Source organism: Hyperolius riggenbachi, chromosome 1 (genome assembly GCF_040937935.1).
Source record: "Hyperolius riggenbachi isolate aHypRig1 chromosome 1, aHypRig1.pri, whole genome shotgun sequence".
In the NCBI taxonomy this organism is placed as follows: Eukaryota; Metazoa; Chordata; class Amphibia; order Anura; family Hyperoliidae; genus Hyperolius; species Hyperolius riggenbachi.
In genome coordinates, this window is record NC_090646.1 from 130556920 (window position 1) to 130584896 (window position 27977).

Sequence of the window (27977 nt, forward strand, 5' to 3'; positions counted from 1 at the left end):
CAATAAACTGGTGGCATCCAGCAAAGGCTTGTTCCATAGGAATGTGTACCAATGCATGTAAAACCCACTGCATGTGCATTTTAAATAGTAATACGTCTTACTCATAAAATTCATAGACAAGCAAAGATAATGTATAAAAATGCCCCTCACTGCATGTAGAACATGCACAGAACGTCACATGAAATACAGGAGCCCACAGGGCCCGTTTCCACTGCATGATAATTTGTGTGCATCAGTTTCTATTGTATCCAAATCTGTATACAAAAAAAAGAAAAAATCTTCACAGCAGTGTTGCACACTGCATGCAATTTTCTGTCTGTTTTCAGGGTTGCGTTTTTATTGCATTTTGTCAATAGAAAGGAAAAAAAATAATAACTAAAAATGTGTGATTATGCACGGACATTCGCATGTAAAAAAATCGCACAAATATGCATGAGAATTCGCATCTGGAAAATAACATGCAAATTCACATGCTTCTAGGGTAAATGGGCCCTCAGGGCCTAAAACCGCTAACACATTAGTGTCTGCTTCTGTTCGCTTTTAATTGATGCGTTACGGAAAAGAAGACAACATTGCATTAGTGGGCGCAAGCCCTCAGTGCTCATACAGAAAGGTGCTGCATGTAAACACAAGGATGGCATTTCTATTAAAAAAGCAAAAAATAAAAACAGCTGCTCTGGTGCCTCATAGCACTCAGAGCACAAACTCTGCATAAGGAAATTTAACATAGTAATTAAGAAAAAATCATATGCTAGCTCCAATAGCGATAACCAATTGCTGTGGGGTTATTGCACTATGCAAGCTAAGCCCCCTGCCAATTCCTTTCTCACAATCATCATGAGTACTTTCAGAGAGAAGTGTTGCCACAGCATCAGTGCTATAGCTATACAGTGTCTGTGTAAAGCCATACCTAGAGGCCTCCTCTTGTGCCTGTAAACATTTTGTATTTGGAAGCGAGTTTCCTGGTTCTCGTCTATGGTCTGTCCCAGGGATAGCAGGCTCACTCTCCTCATCTTCAAGAGTCTGGGGGAACTTTCCCGCAAAGTGCTCCCTACATCCAATACCACATCGCTAGACACTGAAGTGGGTACCACCCTTTTTAAAAAATCCATCTCCGATCACATCACTGGCAGGTTGTGTGCAGCTCTGACTCCAGCAGACCAGGCACGGCAAGGTGTATGCACGGCTTCCTTGAAATAACATTAAGGTGTACTGGCGTGTCTTGCTGTACACAGTGATGTCACGCTGAACCTGGGTGGTGCCAGACAAGATCAGGTCAACAGCCAGCTGTTGTGAAGCAGAAACTATATTTACTGTACAAACTGATAAACCACATGATAACAGCCTCATAAAAGGAGTGCAATATGCTCTGCTATACACGGCAGTTCATTACTGTCCATAAAGCAAGTATATTGCTGCAAATTATAAAAATAGCAACTGTGATAGGGTAATGTACCAAAGGAACTGTGCCTTTACTAGAGAATGATAACTCATGAGCACATAGCTAGCAGGGAGGAGAATTGTCTGCTGGGAGAGATAAGCCTTATCACTGACACACTGCTACACAGGGCTGAGCACTCATAGGAAGCAACAGGCACACAGCGCCCTCTATGGCTGGGGATGGGCATTCCCACAATGGGGGTGCATATAGGTTTCCTCTAGCATTTACAGTATATCCATGGATGCTGCATCCCCTGTTCTTTAATACCTGCAATTTTGCTGGGAATGGAAACACTGTGTGGAAATAAATGCACAAAGATCGCAGTGCCCTGGCTACCCTAAAAGTGTCTGATAATAAAGGGAAATTTAAATTCTACTTTCATTATAAAACTGGCAAAACCCTAGACTGTCACGGCAGAAGTCTTTCAACGGTTTGTTATTAAAAACGGTCTTTCCATTTCCACCTGCAGCCAGCTAAAAATGTGCAAATGTGGTGACAGCACTGTTTAGGGTACCAGAGTACCCACATTTCTGCAGGAGTCTTTATTATGTATTTTCATAATGCATCACCTGGACTAAACCACATACACGACAGACTAAACTCAGAGAGAGAATGTACAGGTGTCCCACAAGGCCCCTTTCCCACTGAATGTGCTTGTCATTGTGATCAGCAGAAGTGCCAGGGGACTAAGTGGTCCATTTCCATTAGTGAGGTAAGACTACTATGGAATCACATTCATAATTGCCTGCTATTTTTTTTTTGAGCAAATGTGATTCTGTCCCAGTCAATACAACTGAATAGGACTTTGCAATTGCAACTAGAAGCACATAGCAAAGGCAGAAGAAATCCTATTGCACTTTTCCTCTGCGCTTGGCAGTGGAATATTTCCACTGGGTGCTGCGGCCGTTTCCAATTCGGGCGTGGTACCCGTGCTGCTGCAAAGCCACAGCCAATCACTATAGCATGGCTATAGGGATTCAGATGCGGCCTGTGGAAAACTGGAGCCGGCGCTACTTTTTTTGGTCACACGCTATTTAGGATGCAGCCTACTTTTTTCAATAGGTTGCCATTCCCCATCCAAATCGCACACGGAAAACAGCCACAATTAGCGGCTAGTGGAAATATGCCCTAAGAGATAATTAGGCGAGGATTGAAGATATGGAAATTATTAAGATCAGGTTAACAGGTTAGTATAGTTTATATTTCAGGTGACATTATTTACACTTTACTATTTGTTTAAGTGTCCAAAGCCTTGTGCCAGGAATTATCAGCACCAGGCTGGAGTGGGTGGAATTTTCCACACATAAAGAATGCAATAAGGCGTCCTGCTTCCACACAGCAGTGGCATCCTCACAGTGTTCTGACTACAGGCTGCCTCTGACACAAGTATACCCACATTACTGGGACTGCAGCTGACAGTACAGTGCACCACAGACCATGCCAGCCATGCACAGGATATACGCTACGTGACAGCTGCTCTTCTCAGGAAAACGTGTCATTGATGGTCTTGTGGAAGGGGGAGGAGGGAGGATATCACAAAACTGATTGCTAGACAGGGGCTACAAGCCATTTACTTTGCACTTCTAGGGTCCTGAATTCAAATCCCTCTCAAGGATAATATGTACACAGTGAGTGCATGTTCTCCTCATGTTTTGTGGGATTCTCTTTATACCAAAAACATTTAAAGAGGAACTTCAAAGAAGTACTTTAAGGAGGGTGGGAGGAGGGTGGGTGGGGTGGGAGGTAAAAGATGAACTTACCTGGGGCTTCTAATGGTCCCCCGCAGACATCCTGTGCCCGCGCAGCCACTCACCGATGCTCCGGCCCCCTCCGTCAGTTCACTTGTGCCTGCACGGGCGCGTCCTCGCTACCACTGCCACGAGATTTTTACTGCGATTTTAATTAAACTGAATGGGAGAGATTTTTAAAAAACGCTCATCAATTGCAAGTGCTCAAAAAAGCGCTTCTAGTGTGTGACGAAAAAAAAAGTGTAAATGGTTTTATAGCCTATAAAATATATAGCTATAAAATGCTGAGTCATGCTTTGTCAGTGCTATCAAAATATAGGAAACAAAGAAGTAAAACCTAAATTTGAGCTTTAAACCGTCAAATGCAGATATCACAACCCTCTCTGCTGCACTCAATTCATTCACTGCATACAGGGCCCTAAAATTACCAATAAACATTGCATTTTAATCTTAAAGGGGAACTGAAGAGAGAGGTATATGGAGGCTGTCATGTTTATTTCCTTTTAATCAATACCAGTTGCCTGGCAGCCCTGCTGGTCTATTTCTCTGCAGTAGTATCTGATTAAAACCAGAAACAAGCATGCAGCTAGTCTTGTTAGATCAGACTTATAAGTCTGAACCACTGAAACACCTGATCTGCTGAATGCTTGTTCAGGGGCTATGGTTAATAGTATTAGAGGCAGATGATCAGCAGGGCTGCCAGGCAACTGGTATTGCTTAAAAGGAAATAAACATGACAGCCTCCATATACCTCACTCTTCAGTTCCCCTTTAACTACAATGAACACCGGAAACATAACTGCCAACCAGCCTTGATACAATAGCAGCAGTGTATTAGTTATCAGCACTGAAAGTAATAAAACAATGACTCTTTTCACACACATTGCCAAGCAGGAATAATAACCAGTAAATAGATAGCACTTGGAGAACAGGCCGGGGCACATAGCCAGGTACCTGCACACCTGAACGTGACACGGGTTGTACAATGTTTACATACAACCACACACATAATTAACAGAACACGGACCTCCGGTGCTTATCACAACACACAGTAATTGTCACCATCCATTTCATGACTCACAAAGCAGGAGCAGGTAACAGGCTTCAGATGCGGAACATCACAAGTCTTTATCCAGGTACATAAATCAATCACTGAAGAAGGAGAACAAGGAGCGCGCTATTGTGCATTAAGCTTTTTTATTTTAAATCATAAAACTATATTGCTCATTTCCAGCACAAAAACAAATGCCTGGTTCACAAGAGGATGCCCTGATTACTCGCAAGGATCCTCCCACTGTTTTGGAACATCCTGGTATCATCCTGATTCAAAACTTCTTGTTTTGGAACATGAGCTGGAAATGTTGACTTTTATTTTACGAATGTAAACGAATACTGTACAATCCTGCAATAAAGCTGCAGTCTGTCTACTTCCTACTTTCATGGAAGCAGACATGGGGCCTGATTCACAAAGCGGTGCAAACACTTTGCACGCCAGTGAAAAGCCCTTTATCACGCCTAAACTCAGTTTAGGTGTGATAAGAAGAAACTCGCGTGCGCAGCGCACAGCGCGATGCGCCCATTAAACCCTATGGGACTTTGCGCGCGATAAAGAGCACAAAGCGGTGCTAACTCAGCGGTGCAAAGGTTATCACGCCTAAAGTCTTTTAGGCGTGATAACAGTTATCGCCGCTTTGTGAATCAGGCCCATAGGCATCATTTTTAACACCCAATGTAGCTCTATAGCAAATTAAAAATGCATTCTAAAAATGTGGTTTGTTATTAAAAAAAAAACCCATTTTACCTAATCTTTTTACATTTAAGGGTTAAAATACACACTTCTTGCGTCGGTGAAAGGACAGGAGAGCAACAGATGATGGAAGTCAGATAAGAAATCACCTCATTAGACTTAATTATCCACAAACAAACCCTGAGCCTTCCCCATTGTACTTCAAACAGAAAACATAAGACGCACTTGAAGAATTTCACACCTAGCCTGGATAAGACAGTTTAAAAGCAGCAGGGGTTTTGAACTCCTGAAACATGGCAGCCCTTTCAGCTATTTGAAGCCATGAGCTGCTTAGATCACTTTAAGATCCTGTGCTTACAAATAAGATGCTCTGCTGAGGACTGCCGAGATTCCGGAGCTGACATGGCTGAGAGATCAAACTGCACTTGTGATTAGTCACAGATGAGTGGGAATTACACAGGCTGAACTCTCTAAATACATACAGGGTGCATTTCTCTAGGTTTTCCTTTTGACTAGTGCAAGAGTTCAGGACCACTATAAACTGTCACAGTGAATGTCAATTATTTCCTTGCAGGTAAGAGGGTTGAACTTGTCAGCGCCCAAAATGACAGCATTCACTATATACTGACAAGCAGTTTACTTGTTATTCGCCTACCTGTCTGCTCACCTTGATGCTATTCTGCCGTTACAGTCACAGGAAGCAGCAGGGGGAAGACAGCTGCTGTTATCCACAGTTGGTGACCTTTGGTCTAGAAGGCTTTCAGGTATGTGTTCTGGTACAGCGGCCAGCAGTGTACAGATCTATAGATTGCCAATGCTAACAGACAATGGCAGCAATACAGAAACTCTGATAACCTGATTACATCTATGTGGCCAACTTTCTGACTGGCCTGGCTTCGTTTGACGAAGGATATTTCTTATATACGGTACCTCCTATCTTCCCTATAGACAGAAGATAACTGCCCAGTTTCAGCGATACTGCCTCTACTGCTCCTTTCTGTGCTGCATTGTTAACATGCCCCCTACATGATTCGATCTGCAAGCGATCAATCAAATTGTCAATTAAAAATGCAAATTTAATCAATCGTTTTAAAAGTCAAAACACTCTACAAAGATGAATGCACTGTCAATAAGATTTTTAGTCCAATAAAAATCTATACAAACACAGCAGTAAAACTCACTAGTAGTTCTAGGTTATCGATAAGCTGTCTATTGAATTACAGCCTCTGTACCTTATCTTGTGTGTACATTGAATTGCATTTTGTAATGTATATTCTGTTTAGAATCCTTTATTCTGCTGCCCTAACTCTCTCTGCTGAGTACTTCTTGATGCACCCCCCCCCCCCCCCCTTCTTTTGTATCACCACCCCTCCCTGTAGATTGTAAGCCTTTGGTAGGGCCCTCTCCCCTTGATTGTACACCCTACCCAGAATATGTATTATTAGCACTTCCACTCCAGTGTATGGTCTGGCATTGTACTACTACCTGTAATGTGTTGTGTGTCTTATTGCTTTTTTATTACCTGTATTGTTATATCTATTGTCTATTACCTGTATTGTGCTGTCGGTCACCCCTGTTATGGTCTGTAATCCTATGTATTGTGCAGCGCTGCGTAATATGTTGGCGCTATATAAATCCAATAAATAATAATAATAAATTCTCTTCTTTGAGTCCTGTATGTAGCAAACCCAATTCTGGGCACGACCCAGTCTTGCTTGGCAAATAAAATGATTCGGATTCTAAAGCTTATTGCTTATGATCAAAAACGACATAAAAATAAACATATTAGGTAGAGTTAGAGGTAACTACAGTACATTTACAATAGCAAAAAAAAAAAAAAACTATCCTCACCAGATCAGGTAACTATACACACACACACAGAGTCACACACACACAGAGTCACACACACACACAGAGTCACACACACACACAGAGTCACACACACACACAGAGTCACACACACACACACAGAGTCACACACACACACACAGAGTCACACACACACACACAGAGTCACACACACACACAGAGTCACACACACACAGAGTCACACACACAGAGTCACACACACACACAGAGTCACACACACACACACAGAGTCACACACACACAGAGTCACACACACACAGAGTCACACACACACAGAGTCACACACACACACAGAGTCACACACACACACAGTCACACACACACACACAGACACACACTACATCCTAGTCTGGCAAGTGATCAGATCGATATTCAGATCGGACATCGATCAGATATAGAAGAAAGCTAGCATACACACATATGTGATTTTTCCAAATTACGGTACAATCAGATATCTGGTCATTTTTCCGATTGGATATCAATCTTAAATGAATTGAAAGGACATACACTGAATAGGATAGCCAGTATTTTGATTTATATTTGCCAGCATGTCTGATCTGTTTCCCGTCCAGATCAGTTTTGAGTTTGGGAATTGGTCGCAGGCAATTAGGCTGTATATTTTTTTGCCTGATCTGATCATTTTATCAATTGGAAGTAGGATCTGAAGTGAAAATTGCATTGTGTGCCAGCCAGACATTAGATCTGACCATGCAATGCACAAGAGAAAAAGAAGGGCATCCCCTGCACTCTTCCTTCCTATGCATTAAGTAAGTCAGTGCAGTAAGCATAAAAGACAGAGATGCTGGACATTTTGCTTCTTAGGATCTGCATATTCTTAGAAAACTCACATCCAATGCCATTAACACAATCCCTCTGCCTTGGTCTTAAGAAATATATTGTCTCTTGTTGTAGAATGTGCCCATTTGCACTATGCAGGTTATAACATACTGCATACATCAGGCACACTGCTGCATGCATTCCTCTGCACATCAAGCACATTACACTGAAACTGGAAATAGATACAAGCTGCGCGGCTAGCAATAAACACAGTGAATATTTGAACATATTAGAAAGCTGCAGTAATAGTAGAAAGTTGGTTTATAGGTGCATCAAGTTACAGAATTACTTAGTAGTATTGATAAATGGGTGATAAACTTTTTAAAGGGAACCATAGATGAACAGCAAAAATATTTTATACATACCTGGGGCTTCCTCCAGCCCCATACGCTCTGATCGATCCCACGCCGCCATCCTACTCTGCCCGCAGCTCTGAGAACCGGCTCCCCCGCTGTTCCGTCAGTCGGAGCCAGTCTAAGCGTAAAGGAAGTGCTCGGTTTGCACATCCCTGCAGCAGCCGCTGGAGAGATACGTAGAGGGCGCACTTCTCCTGCGTAGGCCGGCTCTGATGACGTCAGTGACGGGAGCCGGTTCTCGTAGATGCGGGCAGAGGAGGATGGCGGCGTGGGATCGATCAGAGCGGATGGGGCTAAATTTGCTGCTAGATTTGGGCACAGCCGGCGCCTCCATAGACTACAATAGGAATCACTCCTATTGCAGCGCTCAGTGAGTAACGTCGGCTCCGTCAGAAGACAGAGCCGAGGTTGCTTAAAAACATAATAATTCGGCTTCCAGCAATCGCTAGAAGCCGAATTATATCATTCCCCCACTATTCATGACGGCCTGGAGGGAGAATAGCAATTAAAACGGCCCGGACTTGTGCAGAAGCAGGATCAGCCATATACTGTTGTATCCTGCGCCCAAGTCTACCGGCGCCGATTTCAAATGTACTCAGCCCCAGGTATGTATAAAAGCTTTTTCATTTTCCCGTCTAGGTTCATCTCTGGTTCCCTTTAAAGCGTAACTGTCCGGCATAAAATCAAAAATCAATTTTTTATTTTTATCTGGTAAACAAGTAATAAGGATACTAACCACGCAATCCAAAACATTAACATTACTATTACTTTTCTTGTTGATAAATGATCATTCTCCGGTTTACCCGACTCTTATGCTAGGTACACACTATGATATTTTCTGGTAGATTTACTATCAGATCGATTATTTCCAACGTGTCCGATCTGATTTCCAATCAATTTTCCGCTATTTTCTATTTACTTCTATCAGAAAATCAAAGCTGACATGTTGTAAATAATCGATCTGACAGTAAATCTGCCAGAAAATCTCATAGTGTGTACCTAGCATTATTTGGTATACACAAAATTTGGTACGCAAAAAGGAAGTTGCAGGGCATGCCTGGTTGTCCATTTTTTGCTTCTATACTTCCCCCTCAGACTTAACTAATGCAGCCTGATTGGATGAAACCTCTTTCCCTCCTGTCTTCCCCTCCCACATCTCTGTTACTCTCTGATTGGCCAATATTTCTCATGCTGAGACAATGCACTTTCTATAGTGGAGACATACACAATCAGGCAGAGGAGAGTAATGCTGGACATACACGAGTCGATCCAGCGGCTCGATTAACCGCCGGATCGACTCCCGCTCGTCCCCGCAGGCACTTCTTAACTCCTGCTCAATTTGCCGATATTGTCCGCCCGCGGGGACAGAGCACAGAATCGATCCCCACGGTGATCGGACACGTCTGATATTCTCAATTGAGCCATCAGGCTGGATTGATAAGACTGCGTGACTGCCGTGTATGCCCAGCATAAGGGATGAAATTACATCAGAATTGGCTTTAAAATAGCCACACTTAAAATGGGAAATGCTAAGAAGGATTTTCTCTTTTTACTGTAGAAAAATCACTAAAATCAAACCTTGGACAGTGCAATATATATGTTATATAAGTAGAGCAAGTACTTATATATGTGTTTGTTTGTTTTTCTGAGATAAAATGGCTGACAGCTCCTCTTTAAAGAAAGTGGAGGTATTTTTTAACTGTTCATACCGAAGAATAGCCTTGATTCACCAAATGGTGGCAATTATACTGGTGCCAACTCTGGGCAAGCATCGGCTGGTCCTTTCACACTGTGTTGTGCTCCCTCACAATGGAAAATATCAATATTTCTATGCTTCTTTCACACTCAGTGTGGTGCTGCAGCGGGTTCTGATGCTGTGCGTTTACCAGGCAACACACCACACTAGGCTAATGCACAATGTGACATTTTGGCACTATTGCGATCTTACAGCAATGTGCACAATGTAAAAGGTAATAACTTCACGCGTGTTACTAAGATTGTGTTGCTTGCAAGTTACCTCAGTAATGCGTGTGGCACTAATGGGTTAACAAGCGGTGCCCACCCAGTGTTAGTAGCGGTAACACTGCCATGTGGCGCCTGCATATACACAGACAGATAACTGGAGACCTGTCATGTTTTGTCTATCATCACATATAGTCTTCATACAGTCTGAGAAAATGAATGGTCTTTAGCGTGACACTTTCTGCTTCAGGGGAAACATGCTGGTTATGTGGAAACCTTTACCCTGCAGGGAGTGGCTGAAGAAAATACTTATAACAAGAAAGTGAAAGTCAGCACAGGGTACTTGCTGTGTCACATCACAAATGGTCTATTACAGTAAAAACATGGTGATTACTGTAACTCACTGTGTGTCTCTCATGCAGGAGCATGTGCTCTACACAAAACCCCTGAATGCTTAGGATATCAGTATACTGAGGTGCGTGCGTAGCCCGATTACGGCACAATAAAGATGTCATTACTATAGCTTTGTCAAGCTTCAGCTGTACAGAGTACAAAAGAAGAGGGGAGGAAACTGAAGAAACGCTAAACCAAATACTGACTGTGACCATTGACTTCCAATTATTTTCAAGCTGAATTCCATCTTTTCAGGATAAGAATGACACAAATGCACCGTTTACAATAGAGTCACATGAAAATGCACAGCAGGCAGACGCCAAAGGTATTTGTAGCTTCAAACGCAGCAGTCACAAGTATCAGCTTATTGAAATCCCTCCATCATTAAAGTACACCGAAAGTGAAAACTTCAAAAGTAAAAACGAAGTAAAGTGCCATGTCCTTTTTTTAGGATTACTGGCCCTCCCACAGCCCTGGTGTAGGTGATGTTTTACAGAGATAACACCAATCATGCTGCAAAGCAGGTCATACGCTAGCCAGTTATTTTTATCGATTTCAGGCCAATTGGATCATCGGAACAATCAATTTTCTGCAAAAATCAATCGATTTAATTGATCACGCCGGATAGAAAATTTTTCTTGATCAGCAGGCAGTTGTTAGTGGTTTTCGATGTCAACCTGATAGACGCCACAGCGGAGCTCCTCTCCTGTGGCCACGGCGCGGTTGCAGTGTCTTCTCTCCCTGCTGACTGCTTCCTATCTTTACTTCTGTGTCCCTGACCACCTGTGTGATGTAACTAAGACACTAGAGGCCTCTAGTGGTCACGCAAGTTACATGCCATACTGCCCCTAGTGGCTGTCCTCACGTCACACAGGCGCACGAGACTTAGGAGAGAAGCAACAGCATCGGGGGGGGGGGGGGGGATAAGAGACCAGGACTGCACGGGGGACAGGTGAGCTACAACACGTAGCCCAGGGGAAGGGGTCGACTGCACGTTTATGTACCTTAAAGGAGATCCGCAATGAAGTGTCATTGTGTTTTTGTTTTTTTTCTCAAACATACAACTTAATGCACGACCAACCACCCATCATAACGAACTGCACCACTTCTTTTTTGCACAACCAGTACGTACACGTGCACTGACCAAGTAAACAAACAACAAATTTAAATACTGCCCATTTTAAAACAAAAAACAAGTTGTTCAAACAACTTGTACAGTTAGTCCGCCAGTTGGATCATGCAAACCGCCTCTTATCAGTCGCTCGTCTAGTCATTGCAATGCATACACACGCTCAACCGATTGTCCAACAGACAAGTATCATAGGATGATAGTTGGGCGGAAATGTTGCACGTGTGTACGAGCCTTCAGAAAACCACTGCTGGTACAATCAGTCTATCTCACAAAAATCTGCTAGTGTGTGGCCAGCATTCTATATTAAGGTGCCCATACACTAGTGATGCTCATCTAGAGCCTAGGTTCTCAACGTGTGGTACGCGTACCCCAGGGGGTACTTCTGATGGTTCCAGGGGGTACTCTGGCTTCATATACTTAGCCAAGAATAACACATTTAGCGTTTTAGAAAATTACAAATCTTATATAAACAACTCCAAATTTGTATTTTAGCTGATTAAAAGCAATAGTAAATGCTTGGAAATTGTTTAGAACCAATTATCATGTACTATGATTAAATATATATTTGTCAAGGGGTACTTGTGATAATGTTTACTATGCTAGGGGGTACTTGGCCAGTACAGGGTGTTAAAAGGGGTACAGACCAATAAAATGTTGAGAAACACTGATCTAGAGCCCGGATATCCGAGTAACCCGGATATCCGAGCATTTTTTACGCTATCCGGGTCAGACTCCGGATCCCGGATAGCTATAGATATCCGGATAGCTATCTGCGGATAGTTTGACGCATAACCCGGATATCCGCGGATATCCGGATCCGAAATACTGTAACTAAGGTGATGACGTCCTGGAGCCAATCAGAGGGCTCCCAGCAGATGCCCTAGCAACCAATCACAGAGGGGAACCCTAGACAGCCCCACCTAACCTCATTGAGCCAATCAGAGGCCTCCTAGCCTAAGCCCTGGCACCCAATCACAGAAAGGAACACTGGCCAGCCCCCCTTGTATAATAAGGAGGGCTGCCATGATGAGACAGATCGTTATGGCTTGCTGAATGCTTCCTGAGAAACATGCTGCAGTGCTGGTGGCCTAGCAAGGGCTGCCTGTACACAGTTATAAACCTAAAGCTGTTCATTGATTAAGATCTTCACTACTCTATAGTAATCGTTAATTAGTTTGACTGATGTCTCATAGTGTGACAGTTAGAGTGTGTGCTGTACAGCTGCAGTGCTGCTGCTGGGCCAAGGGCTGTACACAGTGATAAGCTCAGTGATTAACCCCTTCACTATCACTCCACTATTGTTAATTCATTAATGTGTTAGTGTGCACCAGTTAGTGTCTTCTCCTCTGCTGTCTGTCACTCTGCACTTGTCACATGACACTTGGCAAGTGCCACGTACCACGTCCGTCATGCTCCTGGCTGGCACACGTTACACCTGCTGCTGCTGCTGCATTGCCCTGCTCCTGCTGCCTGTGCAGCTCCCACCGCCAGGACAGGGTGCCACAGGCCACTGATACCACCTATATTTAACCCAAAATTGCAGCATCAATTTTTGGAGGTGTCTTGACTGAAAACTGTCATGTCCCAGTTGTGCGGTTGGACTTTGGACACAATGTGGGCTGCACGACCGCTGTCTGGAATCTAGGCCTAATGTTAATTGACAGTCTTTTTTTTTTTTGAGGGGGGGGGGGGGGGGAATTTGAAGTCCCCACATCATCAATTAGTGTTTCCCTTTGCAAAATAATGATGATACATGCCTCATTTACCCTCAAAACCCCTTTTAAAGCTATTTAAAGGGCACTTCCGGTTTTTCTATCCAGATATCCGAATAGGCCAGATATCCGCGGATAATGCGACCGGATATCCGTGTTCACGCGGATATCTAAAAGGCCGGATTCGGATATCCGAGCCAGATCCGGATATCTAGGTATCCGGATTGGGGTCAATTCGGATTTTAAAAAGTACTATCCGAGCATCACTGCCATACACTAGTCGATTTCAGCCATCGATCAATCAATTGATTCAATAGCAATCGATCGGATATCAATTCTATCGAATCAGCCGATCGATTTGCAGCCAATTTCGATCGATTTTGATTTCATCTGACTGGAAGGAAAATATAGTTTGAGCTGCTGCAGATCGATGGCCCATAGAGTTGCATTGGATTCTAATAGTCCAATAATGCATTTAGATCTATTTCCAATAGATTTCATTTTGAAATCTATAGGAAATCTGTTCCTAGTGTGTGGCACGCATCAGATAGATTCCTGTCAGACTTGAAAGGCATCTGACAGAAATCTATCTGATGGGCGAATCTGCTGAAAATCTATAACGGACACACATCTAGTATGTCACACAACAGAAGAGATGGTGGTGAAGACACACACACACACACACACACACACAGTCACACACACACACACAGTCACACACAGTCACACACAGATATATATATATATATATATATATATATATATATATATATATATATATATATATACACACACACACACACACACACACACACACACACACACACACACACACACACACAATTAAGGCCATTTCATTCTCTTCTGTTTTGTTTCAGAAAAGAATAAAACATGCAGGAGGACTGGTGCTTTTAGGAGCTTCAAATTATCCTGTCAAGTAATTAACTCCCTTTGCATTTAATGAAAGCAGAATCTAAAGCTTTACAAAAGTGACACTGCTCAGCGATCAAAGCAAAAATCTTCTCTTTTGTCTCTCGGCAATTAACAATATTAGCATGCAATGTCACTCAGATCAACATGTACAGGACAGGAAGCTTTATGCCTGCTACACTTCTATACAAAATCAATCTGAAAAACAATTGGAAATCAGATTGGACCTGTTGGAAATAATCGATTCGGTCCAACTAACTGATGGGAAATTGCATGGTGTGTGTACCAGGCATAAGAAAATGGCAGTTGATAACTTACAGCCAGATGCTGCTGCCATAGGTCTACTGGCTACACTATATCGTAAAATGGATTATGTCACAAAGCAAAGTTTAAAACAATTTTACTTATAAAGCACCAGCACATTACACAATGCGATAGTTGCAAATAAAATATTTAAAAGTACAAATTTTGATAAAAGAGAAAAAAAAAAAGATCTCTATTCAAACAAACTTCCAATGTAAAGCTGTCCATACATGAGTCAATTATGGCTCAAAACGCAGAACTGATCAATCCCTATGCGATTGGAATTCACCCGAACAGTGACTTGTACCTCCTTTACACTTCAGTCTCAGTCTCGATAGGTTTCAACAGAAATCTATTAAAGGGGCACTATGGCGAAAAATGGTAAAATGTAATATATGTGCAAACATACAAATAAGAAGTATGTTTTATCCAGAGTAAAATGAGCTATAAATTACTTTTCTCCCATGTTGCTGTCACTTACAGTAGGTAGTAGAAATCTGACAGAAGGTTTTAGACCAGGCCATCTCTTCATAGGGGGATTCTCAGGGATTTATTTATTTTCAAAAGCACTTAGTGAATGGCAGTTGCTCTGTCCAACTGCCAAAAAACTGTGTAGCGAGCAGGGAAGCTGGCCAGCATCACTGTTTAAATCCTTTATAGGAAATATCTTTATAAAGAATAAAAGCCTTGCTGAGAATCCCCTATGAAGAGATGGACTACTCCAAAATCTGTCACTTCTGTCAGATTTCTACTACTTACTGTAAGTGACAGCAACATAGGCTCATTTTAGGCCTCTTGCACACTGCAAGCGATTCCGATTCAGATTCCGCTTTTTAATCTGTTTTTACATCAGATTCAGATTCAGATTTGCAGCGTGCAGGGAGCAAACTGCAAATCGGAATCTGAATCGGATGTAAAAACTGATTAAAAAGCGGAATCTGAATCGGAATCACTTGTAGTGTGCAAGAGGCCTTACTCTGGAAACAATGTACTTCTTATTTGTCTGTACATATTTAACATTTTTCACCATAGTGCCCCTTTAAGCATTGGTCAAACGTTGTCTTGCTCAATGCAGTGCAATGCTATGCCATTGATCCCCTATGCTGCCATTGATCCCCTGTGGCTCCTCCCAACCTGCTCACACAGTCTATAGGACAAGGTATCAAATCAAATATAACTTTATTGGCATTTGGCATGACCAAGAATCATAAAGGCATTGCCAAAGCAGGGGGGAATGGGGGACATGGAACAGGGTGGGGTATTTGTAACACATCTAAAAGCAAAGCAGGTCATACTCTGTAGTAGCATTTGCTATCCATACCATGCAGTAATTGTAAACATGTTGCCCTGTATTATTTTGCATGTTGTAGAGACAGCGCTAAATGCATTGATTAGGTCCCTTCCACATAACAGAATTTATGTACGATTTTGTAATGAACATGTGATTCACATACCAATGTAAGTCAATGGAAATTTGGCATTTGAAAATTTGCACAGATTAAAATCTCATGCAAATCAAAGGCCTGTAAGCAGCTGGAGGGAAGTCTTAGGATGGTACAAAGGCTTCTCCGGTCTTCCTACGCCCCTGCGTTCCATTCCTCTGGAAATATTTGAATACTGTCCTTGCAGCCATGCTCCCCTCTGTGCACAAGCAAGCGCAAAGTACAGCCTGCTCCTGGGCAACCGCATAGAGCCATGCTACTGCACAAGTATAAGCCCCACTGGGGCCTGTGCAGTGTGGCTGCACACATACATGGATGGGGAGCGCGGCCAAAAAGAGGAAGGGATGCCCAGCCAGCAGCGGAGGGTTTGTGGACATCACAGAAGCCAGAGACTTCCCTCTACAGTTGTAAGTATGCAAGTACTTTTTATTAACCATTCAGGCTTTTTTTACCTTTAATGGAATGCATGAAAAATTCGTATTTTCTGAAAATTCACAATAAAACAAGCACAAACAAAAGAACATGTGGAACTGAAAATTCACAAACCCAAAATTACAAATGCAAAAAAAGTGTCTAGAAATCGCAGGGATAAAAGTGAAAATCGCCTTTTATTACACTGATAATTATGACAGGTGAACTTTAAACTTGAGGTAAAATGTTTTCTCCATAGGAAATAGAATTAGCAAGGGTCAAACCAGAACTTTGCGAAGGGCTTTTCGGGCTTTGAACGAGAAAAGTTGAAGTTTTGGTTAAATCTAGTAGTCATTTACTTCAGCAACACAGAGCAGCTAAACATGCTCCGCCTCCTTCCTTTTCCCTGCTTAACTTGCCATTTCAAGGAAAAGGGACAACAACCAGGGCCGGTTCTCTCATAAAGCAAGGTGAAACACTTGCATCAGGCGCAGAGATTACAGGGGCAGCATGTCTGTACTGTGTGTTTACACTAACAGCATGCAGTCATAGTAGGAGGAGAAGCAAGAGGAGATTGAAGTGAAGAGGTCATCATTGGGGAAAAGTAGCTGGTTGTGCTGTGTGAGGAGGGAGAGGGGGGGGGGGAGCAGCAGTGTTTCATTTGACTTGCACAGCAGAAGGGAGGAGGTGGCACTGCTGCCCTAACATTAACAATAAACAGGGTAAAATGCCGGGTGCTGTGCGATCATGTCAAATCTGGAGGGGGGGGGGGGGCGATGTGGCGCATCCTCGCAGGTTTGCCTCAGGCATCAAAAAGTTTACAACCACCCAACAACATATTGGAGGGCACTAAATTTTGTGACAACTTTACAATGGAAGCATTTCACTTAATTATAATCCCACACAAAAACCGAATTGCGGTCTGTAGACCAGATCAGACCAGACCAGACCAAGAGACAGATCTGCTGGGGTTATGTTCCAGCATCCCATTAATACATAAACACCCTCATTTAGGAGGCTAAGCAGAGCGATTAGCGTGCTAAACATATAAATGTACGGTAGATGTAACAGTTGGGAGTGTGCCTAGGTTATCACAGCATGTTTCCATACAGTCACAGAACAGCTTGGTAACCAGGATTGTGCTGATTTACATAGAAAGTGCTGGCAATCTGCTTACATAAGAGTCGGGACTGGGTGATCCGCTGGAGTTCAGTGCATCTATCTTAATATCAGGAAGTCTGGGCACATGTGCTGAGTAGGCCGCCAGGCGTGGAACCATCAGAACTCAGTGAGCTGCAGCAGCTACAGAGAAGAGAACACATACATCAATTAGTGAGGAAGAGGAGGCGGACATATGCAGCATTGCAAGCACTGACTTCAAGACCCAGCTGTAACACTCGCTGCACAGAGACTGCTTCACACCAGCTTCAGGAAAACAGGGAAACAGAACCTCAAAGCTGCTATTTTAATAGCATCATTGTCATAGCAGAATTATGAGCCCTTGCTCATTGCTTTTTAAAGATAACAGTTCTGCATTATGTTGATCCTTACATCACTTAAAGTTAAACTGAGGTGAGAGGAATATGGAGGATGCAATATTTATTTCCTTTTAAACAATAGGTATTTACATGCTTCTCATTGGAAATGCTATTGTTATCTCTGCATGACTGTATCCCGATATTGGCTGGTCTCCTTTTGTTCTTGCACATGCCACAAATTAAGTATCTTATGATATGATTTTCATTATATTACTATGTAGTTCCTTTTAAAAATTCTCAATAAACAAAAAAAATGCAATGCCGCAGTTCCATAAATTTTAATACATTTTCTGCTGAAAACTATTCATAAATCAGAGGAATTGATCGTTTGGGGCCTTTGGGCAGAAATCTAGATGTGCACGGGAGGGATCGCACTTATGTCTGTGGGAAACAGACTGTTCCTCGCTAGCATTTTGCTGCACAATATGTGCATTTGTCAGCCAGTGAATTTCGAATGCCTAGTACACACCAATACAATTTTCTGTTAGATTTTTCTGTAACGCTGGGAATACACTAAAAGGATAAAAGGAGTTTTAAAGGAGCTTAAAAGCCAAAAATTTGGTAATTAGAGGAGGCAGTGGTGGACTTACCTCCTCCAAGCAGACACAACACGACTGTACATTCAGTCTATTTATTAACGAACTCCAGATAAAACAAAGCAACGCGTTTCACGGGTCAGTGCCCGCTTCCTCAGGCAATAGAAAAAGGAGTTACAGCATCTAGCAAAACAGAGGTGCCGAGTGTTGTTTGTTTTGCTAGATGCTGTAACTCCTTTTTCTATTGCCTGAGGAAGCGGGCACTGACCCGTGAAACGCGTTGCTTTGTTTTATCTGGAGTTCGTTAATAAATAGACTGAATGTACAGTCGTGTTGTGTCTGCTTGGAGGAGGTAAGTCCACCACTGCCTCCTCTAATTACCAAATTTTTGGCTTTTAAGCTCCTTTAAAACCCCTTTTATCCTTTTGGCGCCTCTGTTCTCTCCTATATAATACTGTATCCACCCTGGGTGGAGGGTTGCGACCCTTTTCTACTATCTACAGAGAGCGACTTCTTATTCCTGAGTGGGGTCAGGATAATCTCCCCACCTGCCTTTACAGTGGTTGCCTATTGGTGACCCATGCTTGTGAGTATAACAACTATTACTCTTTGTCATTACCCCCTTTGTCAATACATACTACACTATTGGGGCTCTTGGTGTTCCTCTGTTTATCTCGTTTGCTGGGAATACAGTGTTCGTTTTGTAGCTGATTAGATGGTTTGATAATTTCTGACATGTCCGATCTCCCTTTCGATTCCTCTGCCGCTCGATTTCTGATAGAAGTGAATGGAAAAAGATAAGAAAAACGAGAGGAAGATAAGAATCGAGAGCTGAAATCGAGCGGCAAAAATCGATCGAGAGCAGAAACACACGGCAGAAACAAACCGTGTATTCCCAGCATTAGATTTTTCTGTTACTAGATATTCTGTAATTAGATTATTTTCTGCAAAGTACTGGTAGAGACTGGTCATTATCTCTGGTGCATGGTCTTCTGGTTATCTCCTGCTGAGCAGAACAATGCCTAATTGCAGGTGGATAGATGGTTAGATAGATAATTTCCAACATGTTGGAAATTATCTATCTAGCAGGTAAATCTAACAGAAAATCTTACAGAAAATTGTATGGTGTGTACTAGGCATAATGCTAGGTACACACTATGAGATTTTCTGGCCTATTTACTATCAGATCGAGTATTTCCAACATGTACGATCTGCTTTCCGATCAATTTCCGAGCATTTTCCGATCAATGTTCGTTTACTTGAATAGGAAATCGCTCGGAAAATGCTCGGAAATCGATCGGAAAGCAGATCAGACATGTTGGAAATAATTGATCTGACAGTAAATCGGCCAGAAAATCTCAAAGTGTGTAAAGGTGGCCATACACACGTTAGATTAGCAGCAGATAGATTATCAGATAGATTTCTGATCTATCTGATGTGTTTAGGAACATTTTTTACTAGGAACAGATTTCCAATAGATTTCAGTATGAAATGTATTGAAAATTGATCTGATGGCATTTTTTTGCCATCAGATTTCCATTAGGTCCAATGCAAAATGATAAGCAATCAACAAATCGACCAAGATTTTCCAGCATGCCAGATCGATTGAAATCGATCAAAATCGGCCGCAAATTGATTGGCCGGTAAATCGATTTCGATCGATCGCTAATCGGCTCAGTGTATAGGCCCCTTAAGAGGAATGAGATGCGCTGTGCGGGAAAGTAGAGCTGGCTTTATGTTTGTTTTTGTTTTCTTTTAAATACTATGCAGAATTGCAGATGGCTCCTGAAAATGCAGCATTCCCATAGGAAAGCATTGGTTCTGTTGCAGCAAAATGCCTGAAATTTGCCAGCAATCGCATCCTGTTGATATGAATAGGCTGCATCCGAATCGCGTGTGGTGGAAAATGATGCATGCTGCAGTTTTCTACAACACGCATTCAAATCACTATAGCCATGCATGACACGGCTAAGTGACTCGGCTGCAGACTTGCAAATGCACGGGTGCTGCGTTCGATTCGGAAATGGGCACGGCAGCCCAGTGGAAATGTAAGGGCTCAAACCCACTAGCAGCCTTTTCTAAGGGCCCTTTTCCACTAGCAATCGGTAGCGTTTGCGCTAAACACTAGTGTTTGAGCAAAGTACAACATTTCCCGGCAATTGCGATCACGATTTTGCTATGCAACGCACTGCATAGCAAAATCGCGTCAAAAATCTCTCCGCGGTGCGATCGCGCTTGAGCAAAAAACGAATCGCGGTAGTGGAAATTACCTACCGCAATTCCTATGTTAAAAAGCAAACTGTTGCGATTTTAAAATCACTAGCGTTTTGCGATTCAGCATCGCCGCTAGTGGAAAAGGGCCCTAAGCGCTAGTGATTTGAAAAGCTCTTGCTAATAAGCGCTGTGTAATATGTTGGCGCTTTATAAATACAATAAATAAATAATGTAATGCATGTTATGGGCAACAGACCCGACAATGGCTTCTAGGTTAGTGGTGCAGTACAGAACGTCCAAATGGTCGCCCGAGATGTTGTGTCCCAGATTCCTGCAAGTGAAAGTAATCTGGAGTGTGTACGACGCTTTGCTTTAACTGCTTCCCGTTCCGCCTAATGCCGATAAGCGGCAGGAGAGTGGCAGCTTCAGTCCTGTAGGTGGGGTTTAGCAGGGAATGCGCGATTGTTACCTGCAGAGACGCGGAGCTCTGTGATAAGCCTGCCAGCCCGCGATCACGGCTGGCAGGCTCTTGAGAAGAAAAACCACACATTTATTTACATTCGTACAGCGCTGCGATCTAGCGCAGCGCTTTACACGGGACACTTAGCGGTCCCTCCGAGAGGCTCACAATAAAATCCCTCTCATAGGCCGAAGCCTATGAGAGGAGGGAAAAAAGTATTGATCGCTGCCTAGGGCCAAACTGGGGGGGGGGGGGGGGGGCATAGGACTTTTTTTTTTTAAATTAAAAAACAAAACCACTAACAATCGCAGCTGCGATCAGAGACCACCAAAAGAAAACACTACCAGTGACAAGAAAAGGAGATAAGATTCATTTGTGTGCAATAAACCATTAAAAGGGGGGGGAGGGGGGGGAGGATCACTATGAATGGATTTACATACAATGTCCTGCCTGTGCATGCTGTTCCTACAGATAATCCCCATTTCTCCTACATCCCAAAAAAATACTGCAAAACAAACAGCAGGTATTTACAATTCAGGTTGGAGTGAGCATATGATGTCTCCCACAATGCCTCACTGCTGAATATGCAAATAATCCTTTGCTGTCCCTGTAAACTAAACACACCTCCAGAACAGCTGGAATGCCATGATGTGTCAGCTTGCTAATTGTACAGAGCCTCAATAATCCAACATGCATACAGACGGTTTCAGATTGGTTGATCCTCACCAGTGCATGGCATGGATCAATGTGGCTTTATGAGGTACGACTTGAAACACTCCGAGTTACAGATTACCCAGCAAGCTCATGGTGAACCAGAACTCCCAGGCTCCAAAAGAACACAAGGGATTTAAAAAAAAAAATACTGGTAAGCTAACTGGCTTTAAAACTAAATTTGTCTGAGATAAACTGTGCTTGTGTCTCTAGGATAGAGCTACTGTACAGCGGTTTTCTTTGTGCATGCCTCAAGTTGCCTGCAGTCTGCTTTAGCTGTCAAAGTGCTTTGAACCCTATGGGAAAAGGCGTTATACAAATGTTAGTAGTTCTGTATGCTTCTTCCCAAAGTGTTTTAGTCAGTTTATCGGAGCCTTTCATCAGGCAGCAGTAATTTATGCAGAAGAAACGCAATACATTTGTGGGGCGCCATTTCTAGACTTCTGTGTTCAGTGTGGTTTTTGGCTCAGCTCCATAGATTTTTTCCCTTTTTGTTATGTCATTGCATTAACAAAGCATACATGGTTCTTTTCAAGAGGTGGAACTGGAACAAATACAACATCGCCACCTACAGGACACAAGCAAATGTGCCAATGATCCAAAGAGCTTTTCCTATTTAAAGTGAGGCCCGAGGTGAGAGTGATATGGAGGGAGGCTGCCATATCTGTTTCCTTTTAAACAATAACAGTTGCCTGGCAGCCCTGCTGATCTGTTTGGCTGCAGAAGTGTCTGAAACAAGCATGCAGCTAATCTAGTCAGTTCTGACAATAAAGTGATCGGCATATGCTTGTTCAGGGTCTATGGCTGAAAGTATTAGAGGCAGAGGATCAGCAGGCTATCCCAACAAATGGCATTGCTTAAAGGGAATCTTAACTGAGAGGGATATGGATGATTGCTTTTAAACAATACAATTTGCTTGGCAGTCCTGCTGAATTCTTTGTCTGCAGTAGTGGCTGAATCACACAACTGAAACAAGCATGAAACTAATCCAGTCTGACCTCGGTCAGAGCACCTGATCTGCATGCTTGTTCAGGGGCTAAAAGTAATAGAGACAGGATTAACAGGAGAGTCAGGCAACTGGTATTTTAAAAAGGAAAAATCCATATCTTTCTCAGTTTAGGTTCCCTTTAAATGGAAATAAACATGGCAGCCTCCATATAAATCTCCCCTGGGGTTCACTTTAAGCCTAGAAGTTATTACCGGTATTATCGTTTAGTGTTCATATACTCAAAAAAAAAAGTGTTTGCATTCTGTTTTAAAGCCCACCTCCAGGGTTGGATCTAAAAGCACCATCATATAATGGTCTAGTACTCGGAATGCTGAAATGTTACCTTTTTTGTGCAAACAGAGGCTTCTTATTACACGACCAAACAACAAACAGAGAAGTTGGTTTCCAGTCTCATCCCCACTGTTCACCCTACTAGTAGAAAGGCGGAGCTTCAATCTGTCTGAGCAATACTGAAGAGATGAACACTCCCAAAACATTCACATCTATTAATGCTGCAATGCTTTCAAATAGTCAGGGATTTCTTCAAGGCACAATCAAAGTACATGAAATCCATGCACTTGTGTGAGCAATGTGCACAGTTCTGATGGCAGTACATAAGGCAGTACTTTTGATATGCTCTTTAAGAAGACTTAAGGTGCCCATTTACAGTACAATTTTGTCATCAGATGCGATCTTTCAAGGCCATTTTTACAATTGAATTGTACAGAAAACTATGCAGTGTGTGGCGAAAAAGAATGTAACATTTTATGGTACGCTGGAGCAGAAAATTTAATAAATCTGAATGTTGGATTTTGCCCTAATCAACCAGTTTATGGTAAAAATCTATAATTACATTCCGATTACTTTCAATCATAAAAATTGCGTTGAAAGATCGCTTCTGATGAAACAAATTGTACCTTTAATCTTTTAAACCTTAAAAAACCTACAGCACAGGTGTTGTGTGGTACAGAGATTGGCCGCTGCCTAGAATCCTGACCTAGTACTTAAGTTATTTATCTGTTATTAGCTAATCAAGAAATTTTTACACAGACAGAAACAAGTAAACATGCAAGTGTATTATCACCTGCAGGACTCAGGATTCAATACTTCGGGAGGAGGGGGGAATAAGGGGTTGGGGACGGAATCGTGTTACAGAGTAAGGAGGAGGAACGATGCACAGCAATGGTGGAAAGGTAAAGAGACAAATAATGCCCTAAGCTGAAATAATCCGTCTCTCTGAATCTCACTGCAACAGTGTCGGACTGGGAGGTGGAAAAGCTGAGGAAATCCTCTTTCTGGCCAAGCAGCAGTAATCAGGTGTTGCTGCTCACAGTGAAGACTTGCTGCAGGTTTCTATTGGGAGTGAGAACACAGGGATTCTGCTGCTTGGCCAGCAGGTGGATTTCCTCAGTATTTCCAACTCCCAGTCCAACACTGCACAGCGATGTACAAACTAGATCAGGCATGGGCAAACTTGGCCCTCCAGCTGTTAAGGAACTACAAGTGCCACTGCCACAATGCATTGCAGGAGTGTGACAGCCACATGATTCATAAAGGTGAATGCATTGTGGGACTTGTAGTTCCGTAACAGCTGGAGGGCCGAGTTTGCCCATGCCTGAACTAGATAGACCCTCGGCTGAAAAACATCTCATGCATGTACAAGGCTTTGCTGTGTGCCGGCACAGATTTAGGAAAACACAGATTTAATCATGTGTGTATGTGGCCTGTCATTTATTCAGTTGATAAGCCTAAAGTTATTCCTGTGCTGATTAGCATGTATATCTAAAGTTCAGTTAATCAATCGCCTCATCACTGATCAGCCAGTAGGGAAAGCAATCAATGCACATGTGTACAATGGTTTTCCAAGTGTCCCAGTTCCTGACATATGTCAATATTTACCAGCCTTTCCAATCACTCATTGGCCGATAAAACAAGTGATTATCAGTCAGTTTAGAGTCCTCTGTGGAAGAATTCACTTTTGATGACTGACAAATAATCCAATCAAGATAACTGGAATGTCCAAATGAATGTGAAGACTGGGCTAGTGTTCAGTAGGCCTAAAGGTCCGTACACACGCCGGACTGGAGGCAACAACGGGTCCATCGTCACCTCCCGCTGGGTGGGCGTTCCAGCGACAGTCTGGCATGTGTACAGTCTGTCCGCAGACTGATACGGCTGTTTCTGAGCGATCCGCCCGGCGGATCGCACAGAAACAGCCGTATCAGTCCGCAGACAGACTGTACACACGCCGGACTGTCGCTGGAACGCCCACCCAGCGGGAGGTGACGACGGACCCGTCGTTGCCTCCAGTCCGGCGTGTGTACGGACCTTATTGCTAGGTACACACCAAACAATTTTATGTTCGATTTACCTGCCAGATCAATTTTTTCCAACATGTCTGATCTTAATTTCGATCAATTGATCAATCAATTTCCATTCACTTCTATGGAAATCGATCGGAAAATCAATCGACATTAAGATCGGACATGTTGGAAAAAATGATCTGGCAGGTAAAGTTAACAGAAAATTGTATGGTGTGTACCTAGCATAAAGCCTGCTACAAGACTTTCAATTTTGGTTGGCCAATCACTGACTTATTTTACCACCTCCATGTAGTAGGACGATTTACCTACACAACCTGCTTCAATATCTGTTGACACTCATACTACATGGAGATGGTAAAATTGGTCAGCGATTGGCCAATCATAATGGAAAGTGTGTAGAAGGCCTAAGCAAAACCTCTCCAAAAGAAGATAGGGCTGCTACGTAATGCCTGGTACACACAACGCAGATTTCCTGTCAGATTTGAGGTCTAATCAATTATTCCTGACAGATCCGATCTGATTTCCGATTGTTTTTCTGATCCATTTTTTACAGAAGTGAATGGAATATCAGAAAAACGATTGGAAATCATACCGACTTCTTGGAAATTATCAATTCAACCCAAAATCTGATGAGAAATTGCATGGTGTGTACCAGGCATAACAGTCATACATATAATAGAGGCCTGAAAGTAAGCCCTCTGGTGTGGCGTTTTTACAGCATCTTCAAAACCACAAACCACATACAGTGTGGATTCTAACCTTTCATGATCATACTGAGTGACTGTTCTCCAGAATTGTTTCTGTAGATACCTTAGTCATAACAATATATTAGAAATGACACCGTGTGTATATGGATAGTAGTGCAGAATCTTACCGCACCTCCCTTGCCCTCGCGTCAACCTCTGTTTTGCTGTAAATCCGTTCCAAAGACCTGGCCAGCGCATGCGCAGTATGTCCCTGGAGTACGCACGCACTCCCACAGGAAGACGGACCTGGCATGTGAACTAGACTTGAGGTCGGCGGGGAGCGCGGTCACAAGGTGCCCAAGCACACATACATGCGCAGCATAGTCAGAGGGCACGTCTTCCTGCGGGAGTGCACGTGTACACCCGTAGACTTACTGCACATGCACCGACCCCGCCAAACGACCCTATTTACATCAAAACAACGGCTGACACTGGGGCAAGTGAGGTGCAGCAAGTTTCTGCTCTAATCCCCATACACACACAGGGCGTAATTTGTGATATATTGTTAGGACCAAGGTATCCTTTAAGGAGAGTAGAAAGAGCAGGATAATCTGTGTGTTCTGCTGGAAACTCCAACAACAATCGGGCAACAAGTCCAAACATGACATTTTGTTGGAGCAGCACACAGTGGGCTGTCACCTGAAACAATTAAGACCAATGAATATAGTAGACAAAAGTTTGTTTGTATAGCTTTAAGGTACGTACAAACGCTGGATTTAACTTTGTTATGCGAACGATAAAGACTGCCTCGGCCGAGAATCGTGAGCGACTCCAGCCTGTGTACAGCAGCCGCGCGACGTCTCCTAAAGATCCAGCATGATGACCCGAAGTACCCTTAGCTGGTTTCCCCATGTGTAATGTGGGTGGAGAGGTGAGGTCTAAGTATAGGAGTGGATACCTCAGCACTGAGTGGAGAGGTGAAGTCTAAGGGGGCCATACACTGGTCGATTTCAGTCATCAATCGATTCTGTAGAATCGATCAGAGATTGAGTCTATCAAATTCCCCATTCGATCGATTTGCGGCCGATTTCAATTTGATCTATCTAACAGGATGGAAAATATAGGTCGATAGAGTTGCATTGGATCTAATGGTCCAATAATGCATTTAGATTGATTTCCAATAGATTTTATTCAGAAATCTATTGGAAATCTGTTCCTAGTGTGTGGCACACATCAGATAGATTCCTGTCAGATTCAACTTGACAGGCATCTGTCAAATCTGACAGGAATCTGACAAATATATCTGATGGTCGAATCTGCTGCAAATCTATAAGTGTATGGTCACCATAAGTGTCGGAGTGGATACCTCAGCACTGGGTAGAGAGGTGAGGTCTACGTGTAGGAGAGGATACCTCAGCACTAGGTGGAGAGGTGAGGTCTACGTGTAGGAGAGGATACCTCAGCACTGGGTGGACAGGCGAGGTCTAAGTGTAGGAGTGGCTACCTCAGCACTGGGAGGAGAGGTGAGGTGTAAGTGTAGGAGTGGATACCTCAGCACTAGGTGGAGAGGTGAGGTCTACGTGTAGGAGAGGATACCTCAGCACTGGGTAGAGAGGTGAGGTCTAAGTGTAGGAGTGGCTACCTCAGCACTGGGAGGAGAGGTGAGGTGTAAGTGTAGGAGTGGCTACCTCAGCATTGGGAGGAGAGGTGAGGTGTAAGTGTAGGAGTGGATACCTCAGCACTAGGTGGAGAGGTGAGGTCTACGTGTAGGAGAGGATACCTCAACACTGGGTAGAGAGGTGAGGTCTAAGTGTAGGAGTGGCTACCTCAGCACTGGGAGGAGAGGTGAGGTGTAAGTGTAGGAGTGGATACCTCAGCACTAGGTGGAGAGGTGAGGTCTACGTGTAGGAGAGGATACCTCAGCACTGGGTAGAGAGGTGAGGTCTAAGTGTAGGAGTGGCTACCTCAGCACTGGGAGGAGAGGTGAGGTGTAAGTGTAGGAGTGGCTACCTCAGCATTGGGAGGAGAGGTGAGGTGTAAGTGTAGGAGTGGATACCTCAGCACTAGGTGGAGAGGTGAGGTCTACGTGTAGGAGAGGATACCTCAACACTGGGTAGAGAGGTGAGGTCTAAGTGTAGGAGTGGCTACCTCAGCACTGGGAGGAGAGGTGAGGTGTAAGTGTAGGAGTGGCTACCTCAGCATTGGGAGGAGAGGTGAGGTGTAAGTGTAGGAGTGGCT

At 43.2% G+C, this 27977-nt stretch overlaps 1 protein-coding gene across 6 annotated transcripts in view; it reads right to left on the reverse strand.

The window, feature by feature from the left end:
- FRYL (FRY like transcription coactivator) overlaps positions 1–27977 on the reverse strand; it is a 456322-nt gene that overhangs the window by 314856 nt on the left and 113489 nt on the right. For 4 of the 6 annotated variants that reach the window (XM_068278550.1, XM_068278545.1, XM_068278544.1 and 1 more), the window contains exon 1: positions 911–1158. The exons of 1 other annotated variant lie outside the window; for it this stretch is intronic. In XM_068278550.1, coding sequence (XP_068134651.1) covers positions 911–1112 — 202 coding nt within the window. In that variant the 5' untranslated portion in view covers positions 1113–1158. Of the gene's footprint in view, positions 1–910; positions 1159–17459; positions 17585–27977 lie in introns of those variants that run through there. One more of the 6 variants, XM_068278549.1, reaches the window with a different exon arrangement.